The sequence below is a fragment of the Anabrus simplex genome, chromosome 2 (assembly GCF_040414725.1).
Source record: "Anabrus simplex isolate iqAnaSimp1 chromosome 2, ASM4041472v1, whole genome shotgun sequence".
Classification (NCBI taxonomy): domain Eukaryota; kingdom Metazoa; phylum Arthropoda; class Insecta; order Orthoptera; family Tettigoniidae; genus Anabrus; species Anabrus simplex.
Window position 1 is genome coordinate 774,449,717 of NC_090266.1, and position 15,218 is coordinate 774,464,934.

The 15,218-nt window shown below is 37.2% G+C and overlaps 1 protein-coding gene across 4 annotated transcripts in view; it reads right to left on the reverse strand.

Annotated features, from left to right (window-relative positions):
- Positions 1-14,786, reverse strand: part of LOC136864452 (zinc finger protein 888) — a 171,552-nt gene extending 156,766 nt beyond the window's left edge. For all 4 annotated transcript variants that reach the window (XM_067141463.2, XM_067141462.2, XM_067141465.2 and 1 more), the window contains exon 1: positions 14,600-14,786. In XM_067141463.2, coding sequence (XP_066997564.2) covers positions 14,600-14,740 — 141 coding nt within the window. In that variant the 5' untranslated portion in view covers positions 14,741-14,786. The remainder of the gene's footprint in view (positions 1-14,599) is intronic.
- Positions 14,787-15,218: the final 432 nt, after the last annotated feature.

Sequence of the window (15,218 nt, forward strand, 5' to 3'; positions counted from 1 at the left end):
CCGATTGTTTGGCAGCGCATGGGGAACATTTTCAGCATAAACTGTAAAAATGATGATTAAAACGCATGATAATGATTTTTTAGCATAAACTGTAAACATGGTGAGTAAAATGCACGATAATGATTTTGAGCACCGTATTCTGCCGTACATACGCACACGCGGTAGCCGGCAACTGAACCGCCACTGGCGGCCAAGGTCGAGCGTGAAAGTCCCTATCAAGCATAAATAAAGACCCTGTAGTATCAGTAAAAGTGCTTCTTCCTTAAAAAAAAAAAAAAAAAAAAAAAAAAACAGTTCAGAGGGTTCGCCTGGTCATCATAACTCAGCAGTGAAAAGGTTAAAGGACACTGGGAGCGAGTTTTCTAATTTCTTTATTTCTTGTCCAATTGTAATATATTCTGGCATGCTGCATATGAGTGTAATTATACACCATACTACGGTACAAAGTTTTATATCCTAACTTCAATAGCTTCTGAGATATTTATAGAATATTATTTAAATTATGCAACTTTTCAAAATTCCCCCTGCACAAAACTAAGAAAGTTAACACTATCATAACATCATTTTCTGATGTGTTGATCCTGTACAAGTTAATGTAAGCATTAATTTTAACAGCCTCTTATTACTTACTGTAATACAGTAAATTTGTTCATACAGCAATTTTTTTCTCAAAAAAAAGTAATTTTTGAAGTTTGAATTTTTTTCTGAGCAATACATTTGTGCAACAGCAAAAATAATGCTTGAAGTTATGGAACAAAGAACGTACAGCAGTATTTACAGCTCAAGTGCACTAAAGCTGGTGCACAAGGAACACAGTACGATGACTGCCTCAAGTACACATCGAGGTAAGCTTCTCCCTTCAGTAAGTAGGAGTGTGTTGGTGTACCGTGGCTGATCTGAAGACAACATAACACCACTGCTTCTCTCCGAGAAACCCGAAGGGAAGTCTTCCATACCTTTGTAGTTCCTTTTATCACTCTCAGCTTATTTTGAAGAGGGGTGGCCTGCCAATCCATCTCCCAATGACACATAACCAAGTGTCTCGGCTGAGAACAAATATCACTGGCTGGAACCTTATAAGGCAACAGCGGCAATGTGATCGCATCTTTAAGAGCCCTACCAGTTTCCCGCTACACCCATGTGCATACCTGCCAACTTTCAAAAAGAGAAATCCAGAAGATCCTAAAGCGGAGAAGTTTTAACAACACGTGCGTGGATCGCAAAGTCTTGAGACATAGTGAAAAAGGACGGCAAGGGGGAGATTACAAACAATAATAATACAAGTCAAATACATGTTATGATCACCCCTGTAATTAAATACTGAGCCTACATAAAGTTACATCTTGATGAGTGCTCATCTGTTTTCACTTAACACAGGGAACAGTTCACACAGTACACGAACAGTGTTGGAACTACTGGGCTCGGCTTTTGGGATCGTAAATAATGTTAAGCAAGTAGCTGATGCACAATGAACATTAACAAGCACCTCATCTTCAAGGAAACCAAATAGTGGATCCCATTACTCCAACAGCCTCTGCAGGCATCATCTTAACGATAGCCATCTTGTGCAAATATGTTTCAGTATGTTCCTTGATTCCTTGTTGTGAAGCTCTTGGAATTTCTTAAGGCATTCCTTCCTCTTACAACTCTTTTCTAAATAATAGAAGATGTCGACTAATAGTTCATCCACTTTAACAGGAAACCTGCTTGCACCTTTGTCAGCAGGCAAGTTAATCAAATGGCACGAGCAACCCAGTATGAAGACAGATGACTGCGGGTGTCCATATGACAGTTTGTAAGGGGGGGGGGGGGGGGGGCTAGACCTGGGGGTATGTAGTATTTTTAAAATTTTGGAAGATGAATGGCGACTTGTATTCTGCAGTAGACTAACACCCATAGTATCCCCTGCCTGTTGGTGGAGGGCGGTCCTACCACTTCTAGTAATACCGACTTCTACATCATTTTCTTGAAAGAAAAACACCTGACTACATTACATTTTTCCCTTCACCTGAGAGCTAGAGGGGGGCCATGCCCCCCCCCCCTTGCCCCTGGGCATGGGTGCCCCTGTATGACTGTACTTTCCTTAAAACAGCAATAACTCCATTCTTCTTTGCAATCATGACTAGAGCATTGTCGGAACAGAATGCTACACAATTTTGAATTGGTATTTTGTAACACACTAACTGTGAAATTACCTAATTACCAATATTACGTCCCGTTGAATCACCCATCAATGCTGGAACACACAACACTGAGCTAACTATCTTTTCCTGTTTTGCCATAAATAACAGGTGACGACAATAGTGTAAAGCTGAGCATTACCGTAGCTAAAGAAAATGGTTCACATTGCATGTAACCAACGAGTTCACTTCTTGAATCTGTAGCCATTTCTTTCAAAATGTGTGTGGTTTTTGTACGACCCTAGCCTTATTTTTTATTTTTTACAATTTCTGAACCTGGAAACATTTTCCTGAACAGAGTACCAGCATGATTGGCAGCAGCTAATGGGATATTATATTCAATTAAAAATTAAGTGAACAAGCATTCCGCTCTTGCTATATCAAGGTCGGCACCAGAAGAGGTAGGAAACAAATTTTCTGATTGTCATCCTTAAATTTTGTATTGGAAATGTGTTTAACAGATTTAATGTGATTTAGTAATTCTGTTCTTCCTCCGTGAGAAACGTTGGTATCAAATGAGCACATGGAACAGAATGCAAATGCTTCGCCTTTCAATGATCGTGTAAGACAAGGAAATTCAGCAGAATATGCCTTCCTAAGATTGATAATATTGTTCCTTAGTTGAACTCGCTATGAATACCACTAAAAATACTAAATCGCTTACAAATTCGTCACACATTTCCAAGAGTTTCAGAACTACCACCAATATTACTCACACCCACACATAAACAAAGCCTTTCAGCTGCTACGAAGCATGACACAGTTACTAAAGTTGTTATATATAAATTCACAGACTGCTACTTTTCACCGATTTCTTTCCTTCAAAATCACAGCCTGCTACTTGATTGGAAACATCTCAGTGAACGAAGTACCAGTTGAGGTCGAACAGGTGACAAAAGCACGGTGAAAACCGATAATTGATACATTTACTGGCCGAACTTCAAACACTGCATCTCATATTAGCAGCTACTATCGAAAGTCAAACAAATCCGATTTGACTGCAGAAAGCGAAAACAAGCGCGGATATTCAATATCCGTACAATAACGCTGTTCATCTGCACAACCGTAAAACACACTCACAATCCGTACATTTTACGGAGAAACAGGAATACTTGGCAGGTATGCATGTGGCTTGAGGGCCATAAGAACATGATTCAGGTGCCCGGCCAGCAGGTTCTGGATCTGCAGAGGGAAACGTGCATTAATACCCAGATTCTAAGAAGCTCAAGGAGTCTCTACTACACCCTTGGAACTGCGTGGTCTGCGGAAACTTCTTGTGTTCTCCCCGGCTGCTCTATTCAAAATATACTTACTGCAGACATCTCTCTTCAGGTGTAGAATATCTGTTTGACTGTCGTTGCAGATGCATCGGGGAATACCAAACTACCAGGCTACAGGCGTACTAAATAAATGTAATACTGACTCAGACTGATGATTAAGTATGTGTTTGTTTATATAATTGACTAATAAAAATGGTTGAAAATAATGAATCAGATTAAATCATATTAAGCATCTGTGACAAAATGTAACCACTAATAAAGCACTAACAACTCTCGAACATCCTTCTCCTCAAACTTAAAATGCTCTGACCTGATCGCGGAGGGCCTAAATTAAGTGTCATCATTAATTAAATAAACAAATTACATTCCAGTTAACTACATTGGTTCTAAACACTCATGACACTCTACAATGTTCTGACTGTGTAACTGAATAAATATTCACTAACATGAATCTTGAATATAATGTAATGACTAAAACCAGATAATTAAAAGATAGCAATCACTCATTACCAATTACAAAACAGTGGTACTCATGTGTATTGCTATAACTCAGAACATTCAACAGTCTCCAGCATTCACTGCTCCTCTTTACATCTTCACCTAAATCCAATCACAGTGATTTTACGCAGACTTAGCGGCCTCTTACGGCAGAATATCACCACCTGACATCTCAAAAATTATATAAAGTTTACTACCATTGACTGATTTCTTTCTCTACCACAAGTTTACAGACTTGATGTTGGCATCACTGTCAATCACCTGAAGTTCAATTGATTATCTGGACAACTGAACAGCCACTGTTTACATGACATGCATTGATCACGTCCGGTCTCTCAGGGACCCAAACTACCTGAACAGAGGAAGAAAATACATGAAATACTTTATAATTTCTTGATCAATCTTGTCTGGATTTTCATACATGAGAAATTTATAACTGTTGGGTATACTGTTCAGTGACATGTCTAATTACGTTTGCTGTTAAAATGTAAACAAGAAGTGAATTTAAGATGCTGCCTGGTTGAATTGACGTGAGCTGTCATGACCTGACATTATTCAAATACAGTGGGAAATTCTCCCAATTTAATCAAAATAAAATTTTTCTACACTTATAACTGTAGTCAATCACCACTTATGCTAAATAAAATAAAGGGAAACACTGCTGAAATAAAAAGACATCCTACACTGATTTATACACACACTGATTCACGCACTTGGCTAACAATACAAAATTACTGAACTGTTACAGGGTGTCCACCAAATCCAGATTTTAAAATTCCCTGACATTTCCCTGTTTTCCAGACACAAAAACCAGTTTTTTCCCTGACACATGATGACAAAAAACATAATTATAAAGGAAGTGTCAGTAGTATTAAAATACATTTTTAAAACTTCCAAAAAAATAAATGAGCAATTAATGTGCATATTAAAACTTGGAAGTTTAATTTAGTCTAATTAAATTCACTAAGTTTTTTTAAAATGTATTACCATTACTGCTTCAGCGAAGAAACTTCTTTGTAGCCACCAACGACTCGAGCTTCTGCCATCAACCTCCAATTCTTTTCTTCTAATTCTTTCAGCAACAAAGCAGCCTTTCTCTTATTTTTTGCAAATAATCTTCTACTTCCAATATTTCACGTTTCTCCTTTAGATTTTGAACGTACAAAGCATGAGCACTCCTTGCAGCATGGAGCATGTTCTTATTAATGGAGACCTTTTCAATTCCACCAGGGTTTGGGATAGAATCATATATTATTCTTTGTGCTACAAGGGATACTTGTAGCATGTTCTCTACTATAATTTCTTTATTAACAGGAAAACCACATTCAAGTGAAGCATTTCCATGAAACAATATTAGTATCATTTTGAGAAATGAAGCCAACTTTTCTGTTTTCAAATTTACTATTGGAAGAACAGTGCAAAGCCAAAAGTGATCTAACCTCTCGTCTTTAGAATACAAAGAATTCACTTCTTTCAAAGTATCATTCTCACAAACAGAAGTGAACTCCCTTTGTACATGAATGGCTCCATTACCCGAGATCCATTTGTTTTCAACAAAGGCATTTAAAGCTATCCTTAGCAGTCTGATGTTTAGAGGCTACTTGGCTACACTTGGATCGAAACAAGAAATTAATTTAGTCAGTTTATATGCTAGCGGTGAGCAGATGTGGCCAACAGCTGGAAACTGCAGATGATGACGACGATATGCCAGCGGTGAACTTTCCAGTAACTATTTGCACAAAGCTACCATTCCTCTTAGATAATGTGTGCAAAACACTAATATATCTCTATCATTTAATCCAGGATTGCCACGAAGTGCTGCTTTAGCAGCATAACCTATGTCAATTTTAGATGCAGGCAGAAGATTTTCTTTACTGTCTAAATACGTTTTAGGAGATTTCCTGAAGACTGCAGTGACTCAGACTTAATAAACCTTGTCATGATATTTATCATCAATGAAAGATTCATAAAGGAGTGATGCAAATGGGAGATCTGTCAAACTTTTAGGAATGGTTCCAAATCTCCAACAAGTGATGATAAAAATGACAACTTGGCCTTAAGAACCTTATCTTTAAGTGAAGTTGATACTATTTTGAAGCTGTTACAGCTTGGGATTTTCTTGTCTCTGTTTGTTCCTTCCACATATTTTTCGACATTAGGTTGGATATTTATAGCATGTTCAATGACTTGAAAATTTTCAAGCCATCTTATAGCACAATATTTCGAAGGAAATACGTCTGAACCTGAATAATGTATATAATCAGCACGACTTGCAGGAGCGTAGCAGAACAAGAAGTGAAGAGCACGAAGAAACTCTGCAATATTCCACTGGGTTTCTTTTACTGCCATTTTATATGAATTGTGCATAGTATGCAAGCCACAAGATCCAATGTTCAACAAAATAGGAGCATCTAGATCATCTAATAAATTACCAAAATCCTGAAGGAACTTTTTATTAACAGTTGAAATTTGTAATTTTTTTAGATAGAGTCCTTGCTGTGCTTGCAAAAAACCATTTAACAAATCTGAGGAGGTAGAGTGACCAAGAAACATGGAATCAAAATAAGAAGTGCATACTTCATTAGTATCAGGATTGAAACAATGAACTACAAGATCCATTTGGCCTATCTGAGAAACTTTATTCAGTGACTCGTCAAACCCAACGGTGAAATGTGTGCACTTACTACCCATCTCAAGAACTTGTTTATGGAAATAGAGAGCCAAACCATGAGTGATTGTATATGCAACTTTTGTTCTGTGCAGTTGAACTTTCGAAGCTGTTTCAGAGTCTGGAAACATTACTGGAAAAAACTGAGAACGCAATATAGGTCTAATTCATCAAGCTCACCATTCCCCAACAACACAGAATATTCAATAGTAAGCAGATCAAAACATTGAAAATTCGATCGATCAATCATATAGCTATTGATATTATTGATTACTTCACATTCGAGATCACACTTTAACTTTTCATTAAAATTTATTCCTGGCATAAAAGACATGCCCTAGATTAATGTTATAAAAACTGAAAAATGTGTTTATATTACATGGTATGTCAATTTTATCTGGCAGAAGAATGAATTTCCAGATTTTTTCCTGAATTCCCTGACATTTCCAGGTTTTCCCGTTAATTATCGAATTCCCTGACATTTCCCTGTTTCCCAGGTTTTCCATACGGGTGGGCACCCTGTGTTAATTTACTGATTTCTACGATGCATGTTAATTTCAGTGTCTATGGACTTCTTGTCACTGAAATCAGCACTGACCATGACTTTGATGTGGATTCTTCATGGCTGTCTCCTGACATACAACAAATTAAGTGAACTCATAACAAAATGAAGTATAATTATCAATTCAAAACATGATTCAAAAAACCTCTGGGATGATGTTTACATAAAATCAAAACACAGTTATACTTACTACAACATCTCCCTTATAAAAATTCCTTATGAAAACAATTGAGTATTATTTTTCATTTACATGATTTTAGCACAACTGCAATGGTCAGTGAGCCATCTATAAATGTTACATAAATAGATGTCCAATGGTCAGTTGCATGGGTTCTTTCATAACTAGTTCCTTATAACACTGTGGTGAGCACTTTCTTACTCTACTATTTTTCGTTTAACCTTTATTTATATCATCGGAGACCTCAAATAATATTCATGTTCGTGAATATACAAATTATTGCTCCCTTTTTATACCCAGAGCTTCGTGCATTTCTTATACAGTACCCTTAATGTTTCTGTCACTTATCTCACAGCTTATCTGCTGGCATAGAAAATATCTCCTCCTGTAAAATATATCTTACTCTCAGGATAAATTTAAAATAAAGGCTTGTAATTCATCATGTTGGACCAACCAAATGTTCAACCACCTTCTGCAACTGACTCATCACTTTTAGCACAACTACAATGGCTCTTTTATTTTCATTCTAAAATAATCCCTACTAGTTCCTAGGAGTTACATCACTGATGATCACATAAAATATGTAACAATTCAACATAAAAAATCATAACTAACGGGATAGCTTATCATGAAGACTGTCAAAACCATCACTAACATTTTCCCTCCATGAAATATTATTTTTCTTTTATGCAAACATATTTATTCCAATATTGCAATGACAGTTACTGGCAACTAACATTCCTGTTCATCACTTATCCATGACTTAATTCAATAAATGAGTTTACGTAAAATGTGTTACCTGAATTTCACACTTATTTATTTTTATTACTGTACCAGGGGTACACCTTCCCTGGCTATTTAAACTGCGCACCTTCTCTATGGCCATCTATGTCAGTGAACACAAACTTTTAAAAAACGTTCTAAAATCTTTCTTCCCCGATGGTTAGACGGCTGTAGCATCTAGTTTCTGGAATGTTCATTAAGGAGTGCTGGTGTTTGGCCTACCTGCCTTTTGTTAATGGCCTGTTTTGTGTAAACTTTTCTTTTTATTCTAAAGGGCTTGTAGTACAGGTAACTGTGTCTACATTTAGGTTCCCTTGAGGAACAATCATTAACCCGACTGTAATACTTTGTAATAGAAAAGCCCACCGTGGGGCAAACTGCGTATGAACACTATGAAGTGGGATCACCCTAGGGGTTGCCGAGTGTAACTGAGATCATAAATAGCAACTGATTGCTTGATTGAGGCTAGCCTCTAATGTATCTTCGAGCTGAGAATCCTATAATATTGTACCAGTTAGGAGCAACTATGCTTTTTCATATGGAAGTTAACGACTGGGAGTTTCTCTCAATTATTTTGTACCTAATTAAGGACTTTGAAGTCCAATGCATTGTTGGAGCTGACAATCTCATTGTTAATGTAAAAATTTCCAAGTTATATTTCAACTGTTTCTTGTTATGTCATTAAATTACACTCTCTGCAATTTAAGAAAGGAAAGAAATAAAATTTCCAATTTTTGTTAAAGTAAATGTTTGCTCTAAGTGACCCCCTGTCCAGCCTTTCAACCCAGGTGCTTCCTATACCTCTGTGAGCCACGGAACCATGGTAACAATTATTATTATTATTATTATTATTATTATTATTATTATTACTGTCATTGACGATTTTATATAAAAAAATTCCTCCCTGAAATATAAGTTTAAATCTGTAACATACTGAAATTTGAGTCACTGCTGACCAACTCGTTAATCTCGAATTAAATAATATGATTACTGTCATCGTGTGTGAATGGCAAAAACTATTTGCAAGGTGATGACTGTGTTACTATCACAACGTGACTAACATGTAAGATTTTATAGTGTAATGCTATTTGAATATGAACATAATTCACTGATATCAGTGTCCTTGCATGCACGCACCACACATGCACACAAAGTACCTTCACACACTCTCTCTCTATCAGCCAATACTGACAACACTACTGCACCACCACCACCACCACCCCGCCCCCCTGCCGGCACGCACACACATTTTCCCAGTCTTTTTTCCTTTTAGACACTTTTCTTTCTATCTTCAGCTCTACTCTATTCTTCCATCCTTGTCAGTCTCTCATTGCACTTTATTTTATTCTATTTTATTTCGTCTACCACATTCCTTCATCGTCTGAGTGACCTGATGACCTGGCTGTTTATTTTGCAACACACATTGAACACGAAACATCTTAACTGGAGCTAAGATGGCATCGTCACTTCCCAATCGGAAGACTAGTGTTCAGTGAACCAGGAAAATGCATACACATATGTGTGTGGCTGGTTGTGTTCCAATCTACCCCATTTGGAATGCCGTAATGCGTTGTCAAGCACTGAAGAAAATATGGGTGATTTAAGAAATGTGATGCAAATTTGCTTTACCCTAATGTAATGGCAACTATTGCTTATAGGGAAATTTTGAATGTTTTTGCGGCTAAATTTATAGGTTTTCTTTTTGTTAGTAGGCTTCAAGTTAAGAGGAAAATTGTCCAACTTTTAAATTTAAATTCATTGAATCGTGTGTAAGGAATGTGCCGATATTTTTATTGACAAGTGTCCTAATGTGATGTACAATGCTTTTAAATGAGAAAAAAAGACAAATCTAGCCGTGAAAGTTCAGGCAGGTATGCTAAAGCTAAAAAAGTAATGCATAAATGAAAGATCAACCCCTTTCACAGCAGTCTATTTCACATCTTGATTATATGTCTAATTTCAGTCTTTAAATAATTCTTCATTCATGTATCCAGAATTGCTTTAGCAACTTTGAAGTTAATATTTAGCAACACTTTCTTTCTAGACGTAATTTATTTATTTTATCCATTTCCGTACATACATTTCCACTGATATTTGAATTTAGCGCAAATTTTCAGGTCACGCCACTAGGAGCGTCACCTGCGAATTGTCTCCCATTTTAACAAGGCTAAATCCGGAAGTGTTGCGTATTGTCTCTACTGTATTTGCTAGTACTGATTTGGGATAATAAGAATACATCCCTACTGATAAAATGTTACATTTCTGTTATAATATAGTGGGTCACTACCATTCCTTACTACATTTAAAAGGTACAAACCCTGTTTTCACACTCCCCAACAACTGCTGTAAACCCATCCCATAGACTGTTTACATTTTTATACACTGTAGATCATAATTACTTTTTTAAACTTCCTCATGCCTGCCTTTTATCAACCCTATGGTACTGCCTAATATTCCTACTTTTACAACCTTCATTTCTATTGCTTCTTCTTTTAACTACGAGAAAAATAGCTTTATGTTCACTAATACTATCTATCACTTCAGTTTCTCTATAAAGCACAAATGGTTCAATCAGCAATACGTGTAGAATATTCTTCCTTCTAGTTTGTTTCATCACTTTCTGATTCAACTATCCTTCCCAGATGAACTTATTTGGTCATTCCTTCTGTCATTCGTATTACCTTCCCAGTTAACATCTGATAAATTAAGGTTATCTGCCACAACCACATTCCTTCCTATAATTCGCCGCATAGCTAATCTGCCACAACCACGTTCCTCTGTGTCGTTCCCCATATAGCTAATTATCAAATAATTCTGCATTGATGTCATCCCTTCTGGGAAAGTACCCCCCAAAAACCTAAAACTGCCTATTATCTTCAGAGATGAGCCTTATCACCAGATCGCCAACAAAAGTGAGTAGCTGCTTGTTGGCAACAAAATGTAAATATTGCGTTCGATAAGAATGTTTGAGGATGTTTCACTCAATATTTTTATTGGCTCCTTTTGTTTATATTTTATTTATTTATCTGCACATCTAAAATGAGCAATGGTAGGAAAGAGTAAGTTTCAATCAATTTTCATAAAAGGTTTACTGATTCTGAAGCATGTACTAGAACATATATTCTATTAGGAAAATTACTGATTACTGGCTGTGTAGAAATAACAGTAGGAAACTTTTACTATTTTAGTATACCTTAATGTATCCAGACCATACAAAATTAGTTTAAAGTGATACTGAAGGTGGCCAACACAAAGTTAACTACTTGTGAAAGGAAAAGGTAAAAGAAGATATGAAGAAAGACTGCAACAACAAAAATTAAAATGAGCAGTGGAAAGCAGTTTTGACACCTTCTCCTTTGGTGTTGCACACAAATAGGCTTAGCACAATTCAGATAAACGACTGTCATCTACTTTTTCTTACAGTAGCACGACAGTTCCGACGCATTCTGGCCGAAATACAGCACTGGTAGGGAGGATCGCTCCCCCCTTTGGGTTAATAACAGTTACTTTTTTACAGCGCTTACATGTCACTCTTGTGCCTTATTAGTGTTCTAGTGTTAAAATGAAAATATGTTTCTGATCCATAAGATTCTTATAGCTTACAAATTATTCTTTCATCATTATGAATACTCCTCCCCCCCCCCCCCCGCCTTTGAATCTATCCTGTCTCTACAATAAACACTCCAGTACCAAGAGTAAATTTCTGCATCCATAATCACTAAAAAAAAGAAGACCTATCTTATGAGATAAGAAATGCTTAGGAGTGGGAAGGAAGTGGCTGTGGCCTTAATCAAGGTACAGTCCAGGGATTTGCCTGGTGTGAAAATGGGCAACCACGGGAAACCATATTCAGGGCTGCCCGACGATGGGGTTCGAACCTACTATCTCCCAAATGCAAGCTGATAGCTACGTGACCCAAGCCCCGCAGCCACTTACTTGGTGCCTTTAAGAATATCTGGTAGTATGTATTAAATCACTTAATATTGCTTTACTTCTACAGTTTAAGAGTAACAGCTTTATGTCATCCTTAACTTCCAGGTCCCTGTACTCTCATCACTGCTTAGTCCAGCCAGTTCCCCTGAATGTACTCCTAAACAAACCTCAGGAATCATACATGCCACTGCAGCTCAAGTGAAGGACATCTGAACGCAGATCCCTATCTCCTACCCACCAATTAGGCTCTACAAAGCTCACTCCCAGATCAGGTAAAAGAGTCATACCTTATGAAACTCTAGGTTCGATGCCAGCCCTGGTAGTGATTGTATGGAATGTATTCAAAGTACTTACTTGCCTGATCTAGGAGCCGTTAATTTTATTACCACAACTATTAATATACGAGCTCCCGGGATATCACTAGACCAAACACCTTTATTTGTATGGGCTGTAGCTATTACCGCTCTTCTTCTCCTCCTCTCCTTACCTGTATTAGCAGGTGCTATTAAGGTAGTTGCACCTATGCCTGACTACCTATAGCTGACAGCCTAACTTCAGATATAAATAAATGAACATATCTCCATTCATAATTTCTTTTTACATCAGTTTGTTGTTTAAATGTTTCTCTTTGAAAGAAAAAATGAGTTGACAGTAATTATGATAGTAGTTATGATCTAGAACTGCAAGTCCTTTGTATGAAGAGGAGCATCAGCAAACCAAGTTTTGTGAGAAACTTAGCATTTTTATGAGGTTAGTGTAAGTATACAAGGTAGTATATTTTGTTTATTGGGTTCTGAAAGTGAAATCAATGTTTGATAGTATGTTTAATGAACGTGTATGAATTCTATATGATGAAGAGAAAGTTATAAATTAACACAAATTATGGAGGGTCAGCCACTGGTACACCACAGTGGTGCCTTATACCTATACCTGACACTTGTATCAGTTTAGGGAGAAAACATTATTTTGGTCTGTTTCAAATTAGAAACATTCAGTTTATACCAGCTAGATACAGATATGGTGGCCATGATTGTTAAGGCATAAAGTCCACATGGACCAATACCGTGGTAGCCACATCAAGTACCTTTGGTCGAAAAAATTTTCGTCACAATGTTGGCGGCAGGGTAGGAGGGTGGTGGTATATTATTTCTATTCACCAGATTGAGTGCCAAATGTCTGGATTAAACTCCAAACATCTCCAGAGTGCTCATATGGAGTGAGGACATATGACACTGATGATGGGTGATTGTTCGTCAGATGGGGAAGTGAAGCCTTAAGCAAACCCCTTGGTGCTATTCGACAGGAGTACGCTATGTGCCGGCACAGGGTTTCACCTTCCTCCTATCTACTATAGTATATCATGTTAATCACTTAATCTCAATAACTCCTCAGATTAATTTGACGTCAGGAAAGGCTTCCAGTCGTAAAAACTCACTACGAAGATTCATGTGTTCTCATACCCGACCTCATAGAGAAACGGCACAAAGGCTGGAAATACATATATATAAAATATTTATTTTTATGAGATTCCCCAATAATAGAACCTGAAGCTGACCTCATGTGTCACGTGTAGGCAGCTGATATAAAACATAACCCAAAGCTGATACATGGTGTGTATATTTTTTTAAAATCTCGTCACACCTATCTTTCAGCTGGTGATATAAATTAGACCCTCAACAAGATAAATCCCTTAAGTAACCACAGACATCTATGACTGCTGCATTGGACAAGGAGAAACAGGGAATGCCACCAAATACGGCAGCTTCAAAGTTAAGCAGTACCAAAACTTGCTTTTCTGTACAATGCTAGGGAGAAATATCCTGCTTATAACATACAGATATCTGTAATGTTTAGTCTGTAACTTACGAACGATGATTTGGTGATTAAAGGGTATTTACTTTGTTACATCATAGGCTACAGTATGTCTCTCCTCGGGAGATACGGAAAACTGAGGCGTCAGCTGTAAGTACGAAAACACACATTTTAAAAATTAATTTTAAGGGATAATTATAGATTACATGAATATTTTCTTTTTATGCATCTTGCTGGGCACAAAGAAATCCATCCGATGGTACCTGAAGATAATGTGCGACTTGTTTAGCAAATTTTCCTCCCCGCCCCTGGATTATGTAAACAAAACGAAATAAAGCGTCACCTACTGGTGCATCTAACTTATCAAATTACTTCAAACCCCGGATAATATAATTATTCTGCAAGAACCACAAAATACCGTATCAGACTGCCGATTATCCCTGTATGATGCACAAAATTAAATGTGCAATGAGAAGAGTCGTACGTGATATTCACAACAAAGTAACAACGCGGGCAATGCAACAAGTTGGACAAACAATACAGCATGTGGACTGTAGGCAACGAACCATTCTCATCCCACATAAACGGACAAAAATAATTAACACAGCAACAGAAAGAACGCACTATATATTAGGTATATCTTATGAATTTACCGTAGTTATATTCATTTTATGTGTATAGTAAATTCGAAGTGTGTTAACATACCTTGAAGGGGAACAATTTATTAATTGTCTCGGCAATTTTTAGCTGCAAACCTCTATCGCTAAATATCTTTATCTGATCAGGTCCTTCCGCAAGGCATAGTCTACATGAATCCAGATTTGGACGTTGGCGTTCAGCTGCCATATTCACTGAAATCCAGGAACACTCGCTAGGACTTAAAACAATCCAAATCTCGCGAATGACTACAAGACGCTAAAAGATGATTGGGTATTAGTTGCTCAAAAGCGCTCATGCGCATTCAGTTAGCGCACAGTATTAATGTTTGGATGCTTTCTCTTTGGCCAGCATGAAACGTCCAAGTAATAGACATAAGTAAACAGACAGCATCTCGTAGCCTTGGTGGCAGTAAAGCCGGAAACATGCGGCCATCGCCATCGTTCGTCAGACATAGCGACAAAAAATACGTATGTTACTGTGTTACGCGCAATATAGTTTTTTGTTGCTTTATGCACATTTTACATTAATGTTTTAGCAAGCTACTGTGTGACAGAATGGTGAATACCTGGGTAGTGTTTAGTGTGATTTCTTCTATTCACGAAGAAAGAGGAAGGAAATAACAGAATACACCGTTAAGTGGCTACCAAGTGCTCATGTACACTTG